Source organism: Carcharodon carcharias, chromosome 5, assembly GCF_017639515.1.
Source record: "Carcharodon carcharias isolate sCarCar2 chromosome 5, sCarCar2.pri, whole genome shotgun sequence".
Taxonomy (NCBI): Eukaryota; Metazoa; Chordata; class Chondrichthyes; order Lamniformes; family Lamnidae; genus Carcharodon; species Carcharodon carcharias.
In genome coordinates, this window is record NC_054471.1 from 171246306 (window position 1) to 171268923 (window position 22618).

Sequence of the window (22618 nt, forward strand, 5' to 3'; positions counted from 1 at the left end):
TACCTCCCTAAATGGCAGCAGTAGTTTAATCTGGTTCTGGGAAGATATAAATATTGCATTAAATTTATAGCTTAACTAGTTAAACTACTTGATATAATACATATAACAATTGAGTGATATTTTTAAACTTGAAACCTAATTAGTTAAATAAGACACAATAAAGATGGTGTTGCAGCTGTAGCATGTGGGAATTGGTGAACACTAGTGTGATTCATCGCGACTATGTCTGCAGTAAGCGTCTGCAGCTCGAGGAACTTCAGCTCAGTGTTGATGAGCTATAGTCTGAGCTTTGGACACTGCAATATGATGCATCGGAGGGGGAAACGTTACCCGGACACATTGATCCAGGAGGCAGTCACACCCCTTAGATTAGGTACTTCTGATTTAAATCTTGGTCAGAGACAGGAGAGTGTGAGCGAAGTACGTACGGGGACCCAGAAGCGAGCAATGGAGGAGCCTCAGCCCCTGCAGTTGTCCAACAGGTTCACAGTTCTTACAGCTTGTGTGGACGAGAGCAGGAACTGCAGGGAGGATGAGCAGACTGATTATGGCACCGTGGTGCAGTAAACCATTAAAGTGGAGGAAGTAAAAAGGGACATTGTTGTAGAAGGGGACAGTAAAGTTAGAGGGCTAGATATGATTCTGTGTGGCCAAGGAGCTTGGTCCTCAACAGTCTTGCCTGCCTAGTGCCAGGATTAAGGACATCTCCAGTTGGAGAACTTGCAGGGGAGGGGAAGGACCCAGTTGTCGTGGTTCACATGGGCACTAATGACATAGGTAGGACTAAGAAAGCGGTGCTGCTGAGGAATTATGAACAGCTAGGGGCTAAATATATAAAAGTATAACTCAAAACTCAGAGATAATAGTCTCTGGATACTGAGCCACAGGCAAATTGCATTGCTGAAATAATGAGAGATGAATGCGTGGCTCAAAAACTGGTGTGGGAGAAAAGGGTTTCGATTCATGGGGCACTGGGGAAAGAGGGAGCTGTACCGTTGAACGGTTTTCACCTGAACCATGCTGGGATCAGTGTTCTGGTGAGTCGTATAATTGGGACTATAGAAAGGACTTTTAACTAAATGGTGGGGGATAGGGGGGGATGTTTAACATGAGGGGAGATTTGGAAAGTTAAAGGACAAGGCAACAGTGCAAGTTATTGGATGGAGTTAATGGTAACCAGAATGTGACAGGAAGAGACAGAACCTACAAACATGAGTGCACCAGCAAATATGATCAGAGCAGGGAAAATAGCTTCAAATCAATGAGGGGGGAGGAGGGGTTGTGTGAAGGGAGGTTTACAAATCCAGAGATAAAATCTGAGGAAATAGGAAAGTATATTGATGTGGTTAAAAGGGAGCTGAATGGGATAGGAAGGGACAGAGTTTAACAGGAATAGTGCATCAAAGAGTAAGGTGCATGCAGGGAATAGTAGTAAAAAAACTATAATTGAAGTTACTTTATCTGAACGAGTGGGATGTCTACAATAAGATAAATGAACTGGTGGCAGTTATAGAGTTAAATGGTTCAGATTTAACTGCCAATACAGAGACATGGTTACAAGGTGACCAAGGTTGGGAAATGAATATTCCAGGATACACAACATTTTGAAAAGACAGGCAGAATGGAAAAGGATGAGAGGTAACCTTGATGATAAAGGTGACATAGTGAGAAAGGATCTTGACTCTTAAAATCAGGAAGTAGAATCATTATGGGTAAGGATTAGAAAACGCTGGGGGCAATGGTTTATAGGTCCTCTAGCAGTAGTTATACCATTGGACAGAGAATTAAACAAGAACTATTGGAGCTTGTAACAAGGTCAATGTAATATTTGTGGGGACTTTAATCTTCTTATAGACTGGACCAGACCAGTCAAATTGACAAAGATCATCTGGAAGATGAGTTTGTAGAATGCTTATGTGATAGTTTTCTGGAGCAATATGCTGTGGAACCAACTATGGATGAAGCTATTTTATATCTATTATTGTGCAATGGGGTAGGGTTAATTAGTAATGCTATAGTAAAGGATCCACTGGGAAATAGCAATCATAATACAATTGAATTCCACATTAAGTTTGAAAATGGCATACTCCACTCACAAACAAGAATCTTAAACTTAAAACCAATTACATTGGTAAGAGCGGAGAGCTGGCTTAGGTTGATTGGGTAAATAGACTAAAAGGTATGGTGGTAAATAATCAGTAAGAAACAATTAAACAGTTCAAAATTTTCAATGGAAATACATTCCATTAAAGACCAAAAATTCAATGAGAAAGATCTATTGGTGTCTTGCTAAGGAGGTTAAGGGTATTATTAGTTTAAAAGAAGAGGCTTGTACTGTTACAAAGAACAGTAGTAAATCTGAGGTTTGTGAGTGTTTTAGAAACCAGCAAGGGTCCACCAAAAAGTGGATTAAAATGGGGCAAATAGAATGAGAGTAAACAGGCCAGGAATAAAACAAAACATTGTAAAAGCTTTTACAAGTATATAAAAAGGAACAGAGTAGCTAAAGTAAACATTGGGCCATTAGAAGCAGAGACAGGAGAAATTATGAGAAACAAGGAAATGGCAGAGACATTGAACAAATAGTTTGTGTCTGTCTTCACTGTAGAAGACATAAGTTACACACCAGAAATAGAGGGCAACCTAAGGGCTGATAAGAATGAGGAAATTGAGGTAATTGACATTAGCAGAAAAAAGTACTGGAGAAACTCGAAGTACTAAAACCTGACAAATCCCCAGAACTTGATGGCCTACATCCTAGGGTTATAAAATAAATAGCTGCGGAGATCATGGATGTGCTAGCTATGATTTTCCAAAATTCCCTACATCCTGCAACAGCTCCAGCAGATTGGAAATTAGCAAATGTAACACCGCTGTTCAAGAAAGGGGGGAGAGAGAAAACTGGAAACTACAGGTCAGTTAGGCTGACATCAGTTATCAGGTAAATGTTGGAATCTAGGGAATTATGGAAGCCTTAGCAATTCACTTAGAAAAGATTAGCATGATTGGAATAAGTCAGCATAATTTTACGAAAGGGAAATCCTGTTTGACGAATTTATTAGTCTTTTGAGGATGTAAGTACTAGGATAGATAAAGAGGAACCAGGATGTAGAATATTTAGATTTCCAAAAGACAATCGATAAGGTGCTGCACAAAAGGTTAATGCAAAACATAAGGGCTCATGGAATTGGGGGCGATATTAGGATGGGCTGAGGATTGAGGAAGCAGCGAGTAGAGATAAATGGGGCATTTTCAAATTGGGAGGCTGTGATTAGTGGAGTGCCACAAGCCTAAATGCTGGAGCCTCAGCTACTTACAATCTACATTAATGAATTATGAAGAGTCAAGGAGTAATGTTTATAAGCTAACTGGCAATACAAAACTAGGTGGGAATGCAAGCTGCAAGGGGAAAACAGAGGCTGTAAAAAGCTATATATGCAAATTAAGTGAGTGGGCAACAAGGTGGCAGATGGAGTATAATGTGGGAAAGTGTGAGCTTTTACACTTTGATCATAAGAATAGAAAAGCAGAATTTTTTAAAAAGACATAAAGCTTGTAAATGTTGATGTTCAGAGAGGCTTAGGTGTACTCGAACAAGGAACACAAGTTAACATGCAGATACAGCAAGAAATTAGGACAACAAATGGCTTCTGTTGCAAGAGGATTGGAGTACGAGAATAAAGAAGTCATGCTATGATTGTACAAGGCTTTGGTGAGACCACATCTGGAATAATGTGTGCATTTTTGGTCTCCATATTTAAGGAAGGATATAATTTCAAAATTTGTGGATAATACAAAACTTGGAAGCATTGTGAACTGTGAGGAGGATAGCGTAGAACTTCAGAAGGATGTTATCAGGTTGTTGGAATGGGCGGACATGTGGCAGATGGAATTTAATGTAGAGAAACATGAAATGATTCATTTGATAGGACGAATGTGGAGAAACAATATAAAAGTTACAATTCTGAAGCAGATTGCAGGAGCAGAGGGACTTGGGTGTTAACATACATAAATCATTGAAGCAGCAGGACCAGTTGAGAGAGAGCCGTTAAATAAGTGTACAGCATCCAAGGCTTTGTCAACAGGGGCATAGAGTATAAAGGCAAGGAAGTTATGTTAAACTTGTATAGAATACTGCTTTCGCCTCACCTGCAATGTTGTATCCAGTCTGGACACCATACTTTAGGAAAGATGTGAAGGCATTAGAGAGGGTACAGAAAAAGATTCACTCGAGTAGTCCCAGGGATGAGGAATTACAATTACATTGATAGATTGGCGAAGTTGGAACTGTTTCTCTTGGAGAAGAGAAAGGTGAGAGGATATTTGATCAATGTATTCAAAAATGAGATGTCCAAACAGAGCAGCTAGGGAAAAACTGTTCCCACTGGTGGGAGGGTTGAAAATGAAAGGGCACAGATTAAAGTAATTGGCAAAAGAAGTGAAGGTGACATGAGCGAGCAGTTAGGATCTGGAATGCACTGCCTGAGTGTGGTGGAGGCAGGATCAATTGAGGCATTCATGAAGGAATTGGATTGTTATCTGAAAAGCAAGAATGTGCAGGGTTACAGGGAGAAAGTGAGGTACTGGGTAAATTGCTCCAACGGAGTGCCAGTACAGATGTGAAGGACCGAATGGCAGCCTCTTGTGCTGTAACAATTCTGTGATTCTATGATATACTTGCATTGAAGGCAGTACATTGAAGGCTCCCTGGGATGAGGAGGTTCTGCTATGATAAAAGGCTGAGTAAATTGGGTCTATGTTCTCTGGAATTTAGAAGAACGAGAGGTGACCTCATTGAAACGTTCAAGATTGTGATGAGGTTTAAATGAGGTAGGTACTGAAATGTTCTTTCTCCGACTGGAGAATCTAGAGCAAGAGAGCACAGTTTCAGGGTAAGGGGCTGATCATTTAGGACTGAGATGGGAAATTTCTTTGCTCAAATGATTGTGGAACATTGGAATTCTCTCCCCCAGTGGCTGTGCCTTCGTTGAACATATTTAAAGCTGAGATGGACAGGTTTTTGGTTTCCCAGTGAACCAAGAGATATGGGGAGCAGGCAGGAAAGTGGAGTTGAAGCCCCAGATCTGCTGTGATCAGATTGAATAGTGGAGCAGAGTTAACAGGCCATATGGTCTTCTCCTGCTCCTGCTACTTGTGTTCTTCTGTTCTGAAGCATGACATCATCTAAGGAAATATTTGTTATGTACATCCTGCTTTATTTAAGTTCAACAACTAAAATATTCCTTCTCACATGCACCAATTCCTTTAATCAGAAGTATCTGTTAATCCATGACATGAATATAAATCGCAAGCAACGTAACTTTTCCTATATAAAACCCTCTGCTTCACACCCAAGATTTCGAAAAGTTGATGGTTATATTATGTTACACTAGTCTTTCACATCCTGTACTCAGATTGTGCTCCAGTTCTAACTTCATCTTGGACATCATCTGTCTAAAAGCTCTGTCATTAGCAGTTGATCAGCCAGCTGACACCTTAGTGCAGTACTAAGAAAGCACTGTACTGTAGGAGATGCCACCGTTCAAATGGGATATTAAATCGTGCCCCGTCTTCCCACTCAGGATGCAAAAGATCCCATGGCTCTATAAAAAGAAAAGCAGGGGAGTTCACCTTGACCTGGGTTCTGAAGAAGTTATATTGGACTGGAAATGCTAACTCTCTTTCTCTCTCCACAGATGATGCCAGAACAGCTGAGTTTTTACAGCATTTTCTGTTTTTATTTCCGATTTCCAGAATCCGCAGTATTCTGCTTTTAAATCTCCTTAATTTCTAGGTCAATATTTATCCTTCAACCAACATCACTAAAATAGATTGTCTGGCCATTACCACAATGTGTGTAGGAGCATGCTGTGTTTAAATTTAACTGCTGCATTTCCTCAATTACAACATTGGCTACACTTCCAAAATGCTTCTTTGGCTGCAAAGTGCTTTGGGATGACCTGTGGTTATGAAAGGTGGTTTCCGTCTACTGGCAACCTTTTTAACATTCAAAGGCAGGCAGTTCTTTCCACCCTCTGTTGCTAACATGTATCTCAATGCCATGTTTTTAGGTATCACTGCTGCATATAGCAATCAGTTCTAAAAATGGTGAAACTGGACTCCAGAAAATATGGGAGGCATTTTAAATGTAAGAAGAAAACTATAATGATTCAGTGAGGGTGGAATGGTGGAAAACCCTTTGTATTGTTTTCCTATATTGTCACGATTCCAGCTGATAATACTGGACAAGTCAGATCCCAGCGTGAAACCTGACTTGATAGTTCTTAACACCTTGTTTGTTTTTAAGAAACCATGGAGGTAAGTTACTGAAGAAATTCACAGGAGTCTGCTGATGAAATTTTAGCACACAGAATAAAACATTTATTTAAACAAGAAAAATAAACTAAATTATACCAGACAAAAAGGTTGGAATGATCTCAATACAAACACAAGAAAATGATTCAAATATTCGCATTTCCTTCACCCCAGCTGTAGCAGACACACACACATTCAGAAAGACAAAACAGTTTACCATATCTATTTTATATTCTAATATTCAGGATGAGTATGCCGTACATGTGAACCAATTGGTAAACTGTGGACAGATGCACCGCACTCCAAAGTAAGTGACAGGTGTGACCAAAGCAGATTCTGTGGATTTCTCAGCAACCCACCCAGATGCTTGTTACACCATGATCCAACTGATCTCACTGAAACCCTGTCTTTCTCATGAGGGTTTTCAGTCTCCACTTTTGAAGAACTCCCCTCGGAATTCTCTCCAAAAGTTGCTCCCACTCAGACAGGAATCCACCTCCAAGTTTCCATCTCACTGTCTGAGATTCTTTTCCCCTGAATCTCCATGTACATAGAAGCTTCACCTCCTAAGCACACTTTCAGACTTCAGCTGTGTCAAGCAGGACACCACTGCTCCAAAAGGGTACCTTTGCCCCAACGGCGCACAGCAATAGAGTCACCAACCTTTGGTGCCCTCTCGGATCTTCAGGGCTTCTCTCGAGCCTACTTTGCTTTAGGTCTGCTCCCTGCAGTGCGCTTCCTTTAGTTCAGAGGCAGCTGCTCTGCTCCTGTGTCTCAACTTTACCTAACAAGACCTGTTTCTGATTTCTGTCCTTGTTCCTTATGTGGGACCTTCTTCTGGGACCTGTTTCTGCCACACTCCCTCGTTTGGGATCTTTTGCTTTGTTTGGGACCTCCTCCCTGTGCCCTGCTCCCAGGCACACCACCTCTGCAATGGCACTCCTCTTCAGGTCACCTGACCTGCTTTTTCACTTCTTTACTTCCTTTTCTTCTGTGCAGGCTGGTTCCCGGCCTGAAGACGTGAAAAGCACCAACTGCGCGTATGGTGCTATTTCCAGGTTGGCGCGTGCATGAAAGTCTCGAAGGCAGTCGGGAACTGTCATTCCTGGCCTCCGAACTCCCGAACTCGAACTTCTAGTTAAGGTAAGTTTCCTGGGGCTCATCACAATGGACAAGCAAAACCTGCTTGGAACACACTAATAATAATAACCGGGGTTCGTCACAACGTGTAATTTAAAATAACCTTGTGAGTCAATAATTTTATTTTGTCCTAATTTGAAGAAAACCATGATATTCAGTTCTGGGTTCTCCGGGTCTGCTGATAAAATCACATTGGAGTTCATTTTGATGCAAATTGGAGTAATTTGCATACAGTTCTTCCCAAAAAGCAAATACGCCCAGAGGTTCGAAGAATCTGGGCCAAGCTGTGACAGGCAACTGAGACTCTGTGCAGTACTGAAGAGCCGTTCAGTTTATGCTCCTATGGCAACAGATGGGTCAAAGTTACAGCCCAGTGTGTATGGTATCCTGCGGTTGACTTTGAATTGCCCACTGAAGTGACCTAGCAAACCACTCCATTCTTTCAAATTGCTACCAAGAATAACAACTTTGGGTGTGGAGGAGTACCTTCATCTCACAGCATTTTCAGAAGGTGGCCCACCTTCTCAGGGCATTGAAGAATGATCAATTAACGCTGGTCTGGTCTGTGCCACCCACATTCAAAGAATGTGTTTTTTAAAAAAAAAAATACCGCGAGGAGCAGCAAAATACATCCTGCTTACATAGAAAATAAATTTGTACTTGTAGAGTTAACTTGTCCGATTCGTCTATCTGTTTCAGAAATCAAATCATATTTCTTGTTTTTTAAGTTGTGCTGTGGTCAAAATAATTAGGGGGAATTGACAGCATGGAAGGCAAACTGGTAATGGAAGAGTGGGAAGAGTTAGGTGCAGGAGTGTTACTTTCTGGTGACTTACAAAACTGATCCAATTGTAAATCAACGCCAGCGTCTGATTCATCTAATAAATGTGACATCTAATTTAATATTCAATGAGTCACTAAAGGAATAACTTTAAAGGAGGGAGAAACTGAGGCAACATTTGTAGTATTTTATTTCCTTCCAACTAGCAGACAAGCCGGTCTTTCCAAGTGTTTTTTTCCCCCTTCAAAATGCAGTGAATTAGTCTCCTGGTTGCGTAATTAACACTGAACTAATTGCCAGGTTGCCCAGTGACACTGTCTCTCTTTGAGTTTGTGCTGATGGCAATCTGACTCATTCCTCTGTAATAGTTCGTGAGTGCCCTCTACTGGCCAATTATATGCAATAAGAGGAAGGGCATTTGGTCTGAATGAATTTCACCTCTATAGTTTATTTTATTGCATGTAACCATATTTTGAATGAACCTAATGTTTTTGCCTTTAATGTTTTTTGTTAGATAATTCCAAAACTGATTAGTGTTTTTTTTTCCTGATGTTTGTTCTTTATTCACTTGTCACTAATTTCCATTCATGTCCTACTTTATTGTGTACGTTGAAATGTTATGGAAATACAATGCTCAAAATAATAATTCTAGTTGATGTAATGCAGCTGTTCAGTAAAATATCACTTCTAAGCTGTAGATCTTCAGAGGATAAGTGGCTTAAGCATCTAGTAATATTCTCACCCAGATGTTGCATACAGGAGGCAAGAGAGGTATTATCGCCTACATAACATGATCCAGGTACTTTTTTGCAAGTACTTTATGCTTTTGCAGATGGGCAGCAACCCAAGGAAGTTGCACTTTTGTTCTTGGTCACTGTACCAGGGGTCTTAGCCTGTGCCCAATGTGAAACTGCACTGAAAAGCAGTTCCACACAGCGATTAACTCCCTTTACTTTGTTTTGCTGACCCAGGCCAGTTATAGTTCAGTGGTTGTGAGTTTCCAATTAGTTAATAATGGGCTATGCATGATCCAGAGGATGTTGTTTTCTTGATACTAGAGAACAGAGTTTTCTTTTATTAACTTGTTATTTAGCAAAGTAATACCGCAATTGTAAAGCTGCAATACATACTTTTGTCTGTATTTTATTCTTTTCCGTTAAAGGAAATATTTTGGGAAAATAAGATCTGGATATCCAGTTGTCCAGGCCAATTTCCAGCACATGTCCTAGCTTTTCAATTTTTGCTATATATCCCCTCATTCCTTTCAGGATTATCATCAGTGTTTTGTTTCTTAACCTGAGCCCAGTTTCCTGTCAATTTTAAACAAAAAAAATGTCTTAAATCTATTTTTTATAAACTTTAATTTCTAAGGCAGAGCGAGTGGGTTAGCCCAACTAAAAATTCAGTGAGTTCTTGGTCACTGCAACTTTGGAAGATCAGTGGTAGCCTCATTCCACAGTGCATCCAGGTTTCTATTGGTCTTCTGCTGAAGATACAATCGCCAATCAGGAGATTCCCCCTAAGAAAACCCCCACCGCACATCTCCATTATCAGGGCACTTATTTTTTCCTTCACACTATTGCCATTCCCTGTTCTTCTTCTCCTCACTAGTACCACTGCAGTCTTCATCCATTTGTCATTTCTAGACTTCACTTCTCCACTTCTGTCCTGTGGAGCCCACATAATGCCCTGCTCCCCTTCTCTCTGGCAGCTTCCATTTGCTTCGCACCACCAAACGTGAATTCCAAACGCTTGTCCTTATTTACAGCTCCCTTCAAAAAATCACCCTTACTACCTCAGCAACCTTCTCTAGCCTCTATGCTCACTAAACTCCAATTTCAGTAGTAGATCCTTCAACCATCTTGGCCTCACACCTGCAAATGTTTCCTTAAATCATTCTCTTTGGTACCTCTTTCTTATTTTCAAGTGCTTCCTCAAAACCTAGTGCCTTTTGGCCATGTGCCCATGCTATCATGCTCCTCCTCTAGCTGTCCTCTTACTATCATTATTTGCCCATCCTTGTCTCTGTGAAGCACCTTGTGTCATATTGTGTTGAAGGGGCTATATACAAGTAAACTGTTGCTGTGGAATTTTTTTTTAAATTACACAAATAGGTATGTTTTCTGACAATGATAAATGTTAAAAGGGCAATGTAAAATATTCACTGCATTCTGTTAATTGTACATCAATTCTATTTAATTAGAGGTAGGGAGAGGGCATTAACTGGGGCTTTACTTGAGGACACATAAACGCTAACTTAAACTGTGGCGTGGTTGAGTTAGGAAGTAATAATGGAATTAGGAGGCTCTGTTAAATAAATGTAAGACCGAGTAAACACTGGCTCCAGTATCATCCTTCACCAAGTGGCTTTCTGGAATATAACACATTATTTCTATTAAAAAAACTTTCCATTTAGATGTTGATTATGCATATTATTTTGGGTTTGGTGAAAATCTACATAACCTGCTTCTGGTTTCCTATGAGATTTCTGCTTTAAGCACTTAAACATTTAGAGAGCGCAAAGACAATATTTGTGATTCGCCTGTTGACCAAGTAATGTTCATACTGAATCATGCCCTTAAAAAATAGGCATTAATGGACTGAAAGATATTGAGTTCAACCAAAATGTTTGCACAATTTTTTTTTTGCTAGTCAGCCAGTTGGCATAAAAACCAGAACAGAACTCTTAAGGTACCAAATTGTACAATGCACGACTTTATAACACTTGAGAATAAAAATTCCACAGGAATTGTTTGTTTTTGGGACATTTCCAACCTTATGATAATGAAGCTATTGATGGAAATATGGACACAGCACAATATCCTGATGTTATCTTGTTCTAGGTAGCAACAATGATCTTATTCACACAGTTTAGTTGTATGTTGGTGACAAATTTGCTGGGCTTTTTGGCTGAGGTTTGATTAATAGCAGAAGATGGTTTGTTCAACATTGTCATCAAAATGTGAGAAGAGTGGGTTGTCATGCCAAGAAGACATGAAGAAAAGAAAATCTAAAAGAAATTTGTTACTCTCTCATATTCTCTTGTTTAAATTATTTTTTTAAAAATGGACAATTGCTGGGCTGATAAAATGAGCGCAGCTAATCACATGTTGATAATTATGGATGGTTCTAAGCTGTTCAAAAGGACAAAGGCAAACTCATCAACCAACCTGGAATGTGACTTTTATTGTATGAACATTCCAGCCAAAGGCGCAGACGTCTCATCTACTAGTCCAGCCAGCTACTTACACTACAAGCCAGCTACTGTGCCTACTACAAGACTACTTCATCTCTACATGCTCATCCCATTGTGGAAGTCAGCGCTACTGGAAAAGTGGATTTTTTTTTATCCGTTCATGGGATGTGGGTCTTACTGGCTAGGCCAGCATTTATTGCCCATCCCTAATTGCCCTTGAGAAGGTGGTGGTAAGCTGCCTCCTGGAACCTCTGCAGTTCATGTGTGTAGGTGCACCCACAGTGCCGTCAGGGAGGGAGTTCCAGGATTCGACAGTGAAGGAACGGTGATATATTTCGTAGCCAGGATGGTGAGTGGCTTGGAGGGGAACTTCTAGGTGGTGGTGTTCTCATCTGTCTGCTACCCTTGTCCTTCTAGATTGTTGTGGTCATGAGTTTGGAAGGTACTGTCTAAGGAGCCTCAGTGAGTTCCTGCAGTGCATCTTGTAGATGGTACACACTGCTCCCACTGTGCTTTGGTGGTGAATGGAGTGAATGTTTGAGGGTGAGGTACCAATCAAATGTGCTGGACGGTGTCAAGTTTCTTGAGTGTTGTTGAGGCTGCACTCATCCAGGCAAGTGAAGAGTATCCATTAAACTCCTGACTTGTGCCTTGTAGATGGCGGACAGCCTTTGGGGAGTCAAGAGATGAGTTACTTGCTACAGGATTTCTAATCTCTGACCTCTTGTAGCCAGAGTATTTATATGGATTACCCCACATCAGTTTCAGTTGGCTAACCTCTTTGAAGGAATACACCATTGGACTTTTGATTCTGGACTCTGGACTCATGTGAAATATTAATTCTCATTTTGTCTGTGTTCTTTTCCCTGCACTTCTTTCTTTCCTTACCTGTTTTTAATTGTGTGATGTACCAGGGTTACATACCGACATCCCCTTCCACTTATTTTTGAGTGTGTGTAAAATAAACTAACCCCCTGATTTTACCCTAAATCTTGAATTTGCTGTGGGGTTATTAATAGAGGATTAGGTCACTCCAAAACTGAGGGCTTGGGGAAAATGAAAAACATCTTTCTGTTTATGGATAGGTGGTGAGAGGAAAAATCGAGCTGTTTTAAATTAAACCCCCCACTTCTGCCCGTAACAGAAATTGGGAGCTTAAGTCCTGGAGGAACCCAATTTGAATTTGACCAGAGTCCAAGTTAAGAGATGAGCCAAATCAGATTTAAAACATGCCTGAATTGGTTACTGAAAGAAACCAATTGGAAACCAAAGAGGAAAAAGTCGGTGACTGGAACAAATTTTAAAATGCAAGTAACTTAACCGCAACAAATTCTTTCAATCTTGTTGTATGGTGTTGTTTGTGCCTGCATGCCACTATAATGCAAAGGTGCTCAGCAGATAAGGGTTAACGTGGGACTGGAGAATAGCCCCTCCCATGGTATGTATAAAGTCACATGGTAGTAGACTGAGAGAACAGTCTAGAAACAGACTAGGAAGAATTTCTTCTCTCTTCTTAGGCTATCCCTTGGGGTCGAGGGTGACTTGCTTCCATACTAAAAATGAGCTCTCAGGTGACTCAAGAGTCCAATGCACGGCCTACAGTCTCTGTCACAGGTGGGGCAGACGGTGGTAAGGGGAAGGGGTGGGTGGGGTGCCCCTTTCGCAGTTGATGCTTGACTTCAACTAGCCCTTGGCGATGAGACTCAAGGTGTTCAACTCGTTGCCTGATGCGTTCACTCCATTTTGCGTGGTCTTGGGCAAGTGATTCCCAGATGTAGGTGGGGATGTTGCATCTTTTCAAGGAGGCTATGAGGGTGAAGCATTTCCTCTGTCATCCTGGGGCTCGCTTGCCGTGTCGAAGCTCCGAGTAGAATGCTTGTTTCGGGAGTCTAATGTCAGGCATATGGATGATGTGGCCCACCCAGTGGAGCTGATCGAGCATGGTCAATGCTTCAATGCCGGGGATGTTGGCCTGAACGAGAGCACTGATGTTGGTGCACCTATCCTGCCAATGGATTCACAGGATCTTGTGGAGGCAATGCTGGTGGCACTTCTTCAGAGTTTTGAGGTGCCTGCTGTACGTAGTCCATGTCTCTGAGCCATATAAGAGGCGGGTAGCACAACTGCTCTGTAGACCATGAGCTTGGTTCCGGGTTTGAGGTCTTGTCTTCAAATACACTCTCTTTATCAAGCGGCCGAGAGCTACGCTGGCACAATAAAGGTAGCGTTGAACCTCATAATCGATGACAGTAGGCTTCCTAGGTGTGGAAAGTGGTCCATGTTGCTCAAGGCCTTGTCGTGGACTTGGATAACTGAGGGGTAGTGCTATGTGGAGGGGAAAGGTTGGTAGAGGACCTTTGCCTTACAGATGTTTAGTGTAAGGCCCATGCGCTTGTACACCTTGGTGAAGGCATACTTAGTCCAATGACAGAGGATGGGATGACCTTGGATCTGGCCTGCAGGCAGTGGAGGTTGAACAGGTTCCCGTTTGTTCTGTAGTTTAGCTCGACTCCAGCGGGGAGCTTGCTGAGGGTGTGGCTATGGCATAGTGGTATTGGGTTGCTGGACTAGTAACCCAGAGACCCAAGGTAATGCTCAGGGGAGTGGGGTTCGAATCCCACCACAGCAGATGGTGGAATTTGAATTCAATAAAAATCTGGAATTAAAAGTCTGATGATGACCATAGAACCATTGTCGATTGTTACAAAAATCTGGTTTTTAATGCCCTCTGAAATGGGCGGTTGTATAAAACTGTTACAGTGAAACTGGACGGACCATCTAGCATCGACCTAGGCACCAGAAATGACAATGGACATCGCAGCCCTGTCAATCCTGAAAAGTCCTCCTTACTAACGTGGGGGCTAGTGTGGTACTGGGAGCTGGGGCTAGTACTGGGAACTGTCTCGCAGACTAGTCGAGCAACAGTCAGACATTGTTATCCTCTTGGAATCATACCTTACAGATAAGGTCCTAGACAGGTGGCAGCACAGTGGTATACAGTCGAGAGGGAGGTGCCCTGTGAGTCCTCAACATCGACTCCGGACCCATGAAGTGTCATGGCATCAGGCCAAACATCGGCTGATTACCATGTACCGCCCACCCTCAGCTGATGAATCAGTGCTTCTCCATGTTGTGGGATGGCAAGGGCACAGAATGTACTCTGGGTGGCGGACTTCAATGTCCTTCACCAAGAGTGGCTCAGTAGCACTACTACTGACCGAGCTCGCCGAGCCCTAAAATGACATGGCTGCTAGACTGGGTGATGAGGGAACCCAACAAGAGGGAAAAACATACTTGACCTTACCCTCACCAACCTGCCTGCTGCAGATGCACCTATCCATGACAGTATTGGTAGGAGTGACCACTGCACAAACATTGTGGAGATGAAGTCCCGCCTTCACATTGAAGATACTCTCATCGTGTTGTGTGGCACTACCACCGTGCTAAATGGGATAGATTTGAACAGATCTAGCAACTCAAGATTGGGCATCCCTGAGGTGCTGTGGGCAGCAGATGTGTACTCGAACACAATCTGTAACCTCATGGTCCAGCATATCCCCCACTCTACTATTGTCATCAAGCCAGGGGATCAACCCTGGTTCAATGAAGAGTGCAGAAGGTCATGCCAGGAGCAGCACCAGGTATACCTAAAAATGAGGTGTCAACCTGGTGAAGTTTTAACACTGGACTACTTACATGCCAAACAACATAAGCAGCAAGTGATAGTCAGAGCTAAGTGATCCCACAACCAACAGATCAGATCTAAGCTCTGCAGTCCTGCCACATATAGTTGTGAATAGTGGTGGACAATTAAACAACTCACTAGAGGAGGAGGCTTCACAAATATCCCCATCCTCAATGATGGTGGAGCCCAGTACATCAGTACAAAAGATAAGGCTGAAGCATTTGTTACAATCTTCAGCTAGAAGTGCCGAGTAAGTGACCCATCTCGGCCTCCTCCAGAGGTCCCCAGCATCACAGATGCCAGACTTCAGCCAATTCGATTCACTTCACATAATATCAAGAAACGGCTGAAGGCGTTGGATACTGCAAAGGCTATGGGCCCTGACAATATTCCGGCAATAGTACTGAAAACTTGTGCTCCAGAACTTGCTGCGCCCCTAGCCAAGCTGTTCCAGTACAGCGACAACACTGGCATCTACCTGGCTATGTGTAAAATTGCCCAAGTATGTCCTGTAAGCAAAAAGCAGTACAAAAGTACAAATCCAACCTGGCCAATTTCCACCCATCAGTCTACTCTCCATCAGTAAAGAAATGGAAGGGGTCATCAACAGTGCTATCAAGCGACACTTGCTTAGCAATAACCTGCTCACTGACACACAGTTTGGGTTTTGCTAGGGCCACTCAGCTCCTGACCTCACTACAGACTTGGTTCAAACATGGACAAAAGAGCTGAACTCCTGAGGTGAGGTGAGAGTGACTGCCCTTGACATCAAGGCTGCATTTGGCAGTGTGGCATCAAGGAGCCCCAGCAAAACTGGAGCCAATGGGAATTGGGGAAATCTCTCTGCTGGTTGGAGTCATATCTAGCACAAAGGAAGGTAGTTGTGGTTGTTAGAGGTCAGTCATTTCAGTTCCAGGACTTCACTGCATGAGTTCCTCAGGGTAGTGCCCTAGGCCTGACCACCTTCAGCTGCTTCATCAATGACCTTCCTCCCATCATAAGGTCAGAAGTGGGGATGTTTGCTGATGATTGCAAAATGCTCAGCATCTTTTGCGGCTCCTCAGATACTGAAGCAGTCCATGTCCAAATGCAGCAAGACCTGGACAATATCCAGGTTTGGGCTGACAAGTGGCAAGTAACATTTGTGCCACACAATTGTCAGGCAATGACCATCTCCAACAAGAGAGAATCCAATCATCGCCCCTTGATGTTCAATGACATTACCATCGCTGAATCCTCCAGTATCAACATCCTGGGGGTTATCATTGACCAGAAACTGAACCAGACTAGCCACTATTGTGGCTACAAAAGCAGGTCAGAGTCTAGGAATCCTGCGACGAGTAACTCGCCTCCTGACTCCTTAAAGCATGTCCACCATCTACTAGGCACAAGTTAGAAGTGTGATGGAATACTCCCCACTTGCCTGGATGAGTGCAGCTCCGACAACACTCAAGAAGCTTGACAGTGTCCAGAACAGCATCTTACTTGATTGGCACCACATCCACAAACATTCACTCCCTCCACCACCAACGCTCAGTAGCAGCAGTGTGTACCATGTACAAGATGCATTGCAGAAATTCACCAAGGCTCCTTCCAAACCCACGACCTCTACCATCTAGAAGGACAAGGGCGGCAGATAGAGGGGAACGCCACCACCTGGAATTTCCCCTCCAAGTCACTCACCATCTTGGCTAGGAGATATATTGCCGTTCCTTCACTGCCGCTGGGTCAAAATCCTGGAACTCCTTCCCTAACAGCACTGTGGGTGTATCTACACCACATGGACTATAGCGGTTCAAGAAGGCAGCTCACCACCACCTTCTCAAAGGCATTAGGAAAAGGGCTAGGCAATAAATGCTGGTGCAGCCAGTGAAGCCCACATCCCATCAATTAGTGAAAAAAACACACAAAGATGGAGCATTGTGGCATGGGAGATCGAGAAGAGTGTCAGTGAGAAGACCCAACCTTATTTGACACCAGTCCGAACATGGATTGGATCCATTGGTCAGGATCATGGCTTGCATGTCATCATGGAGCAGGTGAAGGATGTTGACAAACTTTTGGGGGCAGCCAAAATGGAGGAGGATGCTCCATAATCTTTCGCGGTTGACTAAGGCTGTTGTGAGGTCAAGGAAGGCTATGTATAAGAGTTGGTGCTGTTCCCTGCATTTCTCTTGCTGTTGCCGCATGGTGAAGATCATGTCTGTTGCGCCCCTTAGTGTGCGGAATCTGCATTGCGACTTTGAGAGGAGCTCTTCAGCCACAGAGAAGGCAATTGAGGAGGATTCTTGCTACGACCTTCCCTGTGGCTGACAGCAGGAAGGTTCCCCTATAGTTATTGCAATCAAACTTGTTACTTTTCTTGATGATCATGGTTATGGCATCTCTGAGGTCTTCTGCATGCTCTCCTATGCACTCTGCAGCTAGCCTGTATGGAGGTAACCGCACCATGCATGACTGTACCTTAGGATCTGCAAATAGATAAAGGTTAACAATAAAGGGTTCATGTTTAAATATGTAAGTCTCAAGATCTCATCTTTGAGATATCTAAAGAACCAATATTACAACATTGTGGCTTGAGACACCATCATGCACCATTATATAATATGGTTGGCAGCGGTGGGATATCAGCGCTATCAGCATAGTGCAACAAATCTCACATTAGAGTAACATGGTAAATTATACTACAAAGATGGGCATGGACAAGGGAGCACTAACTAATGAAACCTTAGCCTCCCTAAGACACAAACTATTGAGAATTGTAGCCTGGAAAATGCAGGTAAAAGTTTCTCCTAAGGTCAAGAAGCCCAGATTCTTTTGGAGAATTTAGACCCCAGTCCCTATCCAGAACAGATAGAAGAATCAAAACCAACAACTGCTTGGAGACCTTTATTCAGGATAATTGCCCTATGCACAAAATGGCTGTTGGAGCCGGAAAGGAGGAGACTAAAAGAGGAGTTCCAGGAGATGGAACAAGTGAGAGAGTGGGGCTCATCAGCAAAAGATGTTGGAGATAACAAAAGCTCAAGAAACAGAGGGAATTCCAGAAGGAGTTGGAAAGGAGACCGAGGGAATTAGCTATATTACAGGGAAATGACTTGGTGAGGTCCCAAGCAGTTTGCCCCGAGAAGCCAGAACAGTCCAGAGAGACTGGGCAAACTGATTTCAGCAAAGCTCTGCTGAGAGGCAGGAGGCTGATAAAAGTTCAGAGGCCCTGCATGGGATGCGAAAGAACCCATTAGGGATAAGGTGGCTCACTACCTGGATTTAAAAAGGCTGAGATTAGGCCAATAAAATTCAAAAGGGTTGGGAAAATGGATTTCAAAAGGGATGAAGGGAGTGAGCCAGACATGGAATTGGCCAAGGCCGCCTTTGCTAAATTTAACAGGGAACGGGGTCATTCCCAGGCAGCAAAACTGATAGTGAGGGAGCTGCCTCACACAGTCAGAAAGAGCCACATGGCAGAGCAGTAGAAGCTAGGCAGTCCCATGTGAGCCAGGGTGTCCCAGAGGACATGGGACCAGATAGGGATTGGCCCACCCCTACAGTAACTACACTGGGCAAGTACAATTTCTAAGGATCCCTGAGGTCCTAGCATCAATTTTGGGAGACTGCTATTATGCTGTCAAATAAGGAGAAAAGAAATTATTGCTGCACAGCATTCAGCAGAGGGCACTACGTACTGCAAGAGAAAATACAAGCTGGAGGTTTCCATTCTTTGAAAGATATGTTCAAACCCACTTAATGGTTTTAACTATCTGAAGCAGTATTCCATGCATAACGGGAGCAGTTGGGAGTGCAAAGTTGTGAAATGACGTTGTGCTAATTTTATCTATGGGTGTCATCTCTTTATATCTAAGGATTTTTTTCTATCTTACACTGTTTGCATTCAGTTTGTATGTCACTAACTGACAGCAATAATTGTTCGAAGGAGTTGGTTTGAATGTTCGTCCTTTAAGATTTATGTTACTTTATCGCCCATTTTATACCACGTCTTTCATTAAGTTAGGGATACGGCATTGAAAAACCTGCAGGCAGTGATCGCAGCTGCCACATCAGGATTATTTGGGCTCTCCACCCTTGGAATTTTTAAATTAATATTGGTTCATGGGATGTTGGTATTACTGGCAAGTCCCCATTTATTGCCTGGGTTTCTTTGAGGTGATGTTACTGGGCCTTCTTCTTGAACTGCTGGAGCCTTTGTTTTGATGATGGTCCCTCAAGATGTTAGGTGGGTGAGCACCTTTAAAATATTAGGACTCTGGATGGTTTCCTGTGGAGCTCCTACAGTGATGACCTTGGACTGGATTGGCTGGCTGGCTGGCTTACTCACAAAACCACTTTTCTTTGTACCAGATATGATTGCAGCCATGGTTTTAACCTTTAATTTCCATTGATACCAACTTTGCTAGGGCTCCTTGGTGCCATACTAGCTCAGTTGCTGCCCTGATGTTGCAGGAAGCTACTCTCACTGTGACATTCAGCTCTTGCATTTGTTGATGTCTCATTAACTTCTCCGCAATAATTCACTTATTGGCCAAGTTAGATTTATCCTACCTTTTGTAGCTCGGGTATATCTGGCTAACCTTCCACATTGTCAGCTAGATGCTCAGGGTGAGGGATCAGGTGAAAGGATTGATGATGAGAAGAAGTGAAGCTCTGAATGTGCTGGTTAGAATGGTCACTGGAAAGAGGGGATGAGGCAATTGAGTTGATTATCTTGAGCAGATCAGCAACAAGTGCCACAGTGGCAATGAGAGGGTAGAGCAGAAAAGGACTCCGAGAAGAAATGCAAGTCTATGGGTTGGAGTACATTTACAGTCAAAGAGCCACATGGCAGAGCAGGAGAAGCTAGGCAGCCCCATGTGAGCCGGGGTGTACCAGAGGACATGGGACCGAATAGAGGCTGGCCCAACCCTACAGTTATTAAATTGGGTAAGTACAATTTCTCTGAGGATCCCTGAAGTCCCAGCATCAATTTTGGGAGACTGCTATTATGTTGTCAAATAAGGAGAAAAGAAGTTGTTACAACTTTTTAAAGGTGCCCTATTTTGTTACTTTCATGGTCAGAAGATTGTAGGTTCAAGCCCCATTTTAGGTTTTGAGAACAGAATGTGGCCTGTCATTGCAGCGCATTGAAGAAGCGCTGCATTCTTGGACGTGATCTCTTCATTTGAAATGCTAAACGAGGGGTCTGTGGGGAGAAAAAGTCTAAATAGAAACTCTGTCTATTGAAGCTGAGATAAAAGATTTTATGACACAATTGGAAGAAGAGTAAGGTGGTCATCCTGTGTCTTGGCCAACATTCCTCCCTCAACCAACTCTTAACTGGTCATTTATTTTATTTACTATTTGAGAGACCTTGTGTACAAATTGATCTGTCTGCTTAACTAATCACGGTGACTGCATTTCAAAAGTAATTCCTTTAATGTAACTTACCTTGGTTCATCCTAAGAATAGGAGAAGAAGCTATGTGGATGCATTTAGTTATTGCTGAAAAGAGAGACCTGTTGCCAAGGCTTTTGTCGTGAAATTATCAGGACAAATGCAAGAATGCTATTTCAAAAGATCTCAACAATTTATACTGCAGGAGAACAGGGTGTTGATTGGTTGGCAAGTCAACTCTGATTATCCGAGGTATTACCGCAGCAACAGCAACAGGTTACCTTGTAATTCAAAGAAGGCTCAAGGCTTGAACATATCCCTTTTGTTTTCAGAAAACTGATCCCTGCGTATGAATGTATATCACTTCTAACAAGCGTAGATGAGCCACGTTACACGATCAACTGATTATATTAAATTGGGTGTGAGCGCACTCAGGATTGTTCAGCAGATGCTGCCCAATCACGGAATTACATCTAATAGTATATGTTTTGTTGGGTTTTGCAAGTGCAGACTGGTTGAGTATAATCTGTACTCTGTCTATTAAGAGCAACCAAAGGAACATGCTGTTTAATTTGATGAACCAATCGTTTGGATGTATGGCCTACATACCTGGTAACACACCAGCACTGAAATTCATACGCTATGTTCCTCAGTTATGTGGTTGGCATGACTCTAAATGTGTAAATGGTGTAAATACCGAATGAGATTAATTCATCATTAATTAAGGGGAAGACGGTGGGGTAGTGGTAATGTCACTGGACTAGTAATCCAGAGGCCCAGGCTAACACTATGGGTACAAGGGTTCAAATACCACCACGGCAGCTGGAATTTAAAATCAATATCTGGAATTGAAAGCTAGTCTCAGTAATGGTGACCATGACAACTATTATCGATTGTTGTAAAAACCCATCTGGTTCACTAATGTCCTTTAGGGAAGGAAATATGCCATCCTTACCTGGTCTGGCATATATGTGACTCCAGGTCCACAGCATTGTGGTTGACTTTTAACTGCATGGCAAGCCACTCAGTTTAAGGTCAATTAGGGATGGGCAACAAATGCTGGCCTTGCAAGTGATGCCCACATCCCATAAAATAATACATTTTTTAAAATTCCAAAGGAGACACAGTTCATAAGTTAAAGTCTGCTGAAAAATGATTTGCACATCTGACCTAGAGATTGAGGGCTAATTATGCAGCACACAGCTCATGATCAAGGGCCACACTGGTGATGAGCATGGACTGCAAAATTAGAGCTACAAACTTCATCAGTGCAATCTCTTCCAGTGAAGCTCTATGCTGGAAATGGAACCTTGCAAAATTAACCACTCCATTTCCCACTTTCACAGTATAGTATTGAAACTATAATAAGTGCCATAATTTACTGGGGTCACATGCACATGACAAGCTAATAGTATTTTTCTGCTTTACTACTTTATCACTAACTTAGTGAGGTTCCTGACTGCTTCCTATCACAGATTTTCATCTCGGTCAACTGTCTCAGCACAGACTTCTCATCTCAAAAAGGAGTCAAAGGGCTACCATTGAACATCCAGATCGACACGTACAGTTACAACACCCGAAGCAACAAACCCATCCACAGGGCCTATTGTCAGATTAAAGTCTTCTGTGACAAGGTATGCTGGTGGACTAAGGGGCCTAATTTTATCCTTTATGGTGCTATTTTTGACAAACAAAGATCACAAATTCTGACAATGTGGTGAGTTTGCACCAAGTACTAAATTGCTGTAAAACCAAATGCTGGAGGCATAAATTTGTGATGTTTCCTTATATATAAGCAATAAGGAAATGATTGAGTACATTTTTTTATTGAGCAGCAGCATTACTTCCTCCACCATTTTATACTTTGTGATTGGAAGTATTGGCTGTGATGTTCAGCCAAGAGTTTTAGTTCCCAACCCTCCTTGCACCTGGGATTGCATGGGCCAGTGAAGGAGCATTTACTCTTCCGTAGCTTTTAATGGAACAACTTGTCCCATCAGGAGTGGCACCTTGCAAATTCCCCCCTTATGGTGGCTGAATCATCACAAGTATATACAACTGTGACTACACTTCTAAAAAGTGCATCATTGGCTGTAAAGCAATCTGGGATGACCTG

General features: G+C 42.6%; 1 protein-coding gene across 3 annotated transcripts in view; it reads left to right on the forward strand.

The window, feature by feature from the left end:
• Positions 1-22618, forward strand: part of LOC121277593 (grainyhead-like protein 1 homolog) — a 106917-nt gene that overhangs the window by 61757 nt on the left and 22542 nt on the right. For 2 of the 3 annotated variants that reach the window (XM_041187116.1, XM_041187117.1), the window contains exon 10: positions 21978-22136. The exons of the other annotated variant lie outside the window; for it this stretch is intronic. In XM_041187116.1, coding sequence (XP_041043050.1) covers positions 21978-22136 — 159 coding nt within the window. The remainder of the gene's footprint in view (positions 1-21977; positions 22137-22618) is intronic. 3 annotated transcript variants of the gene reach the window in all.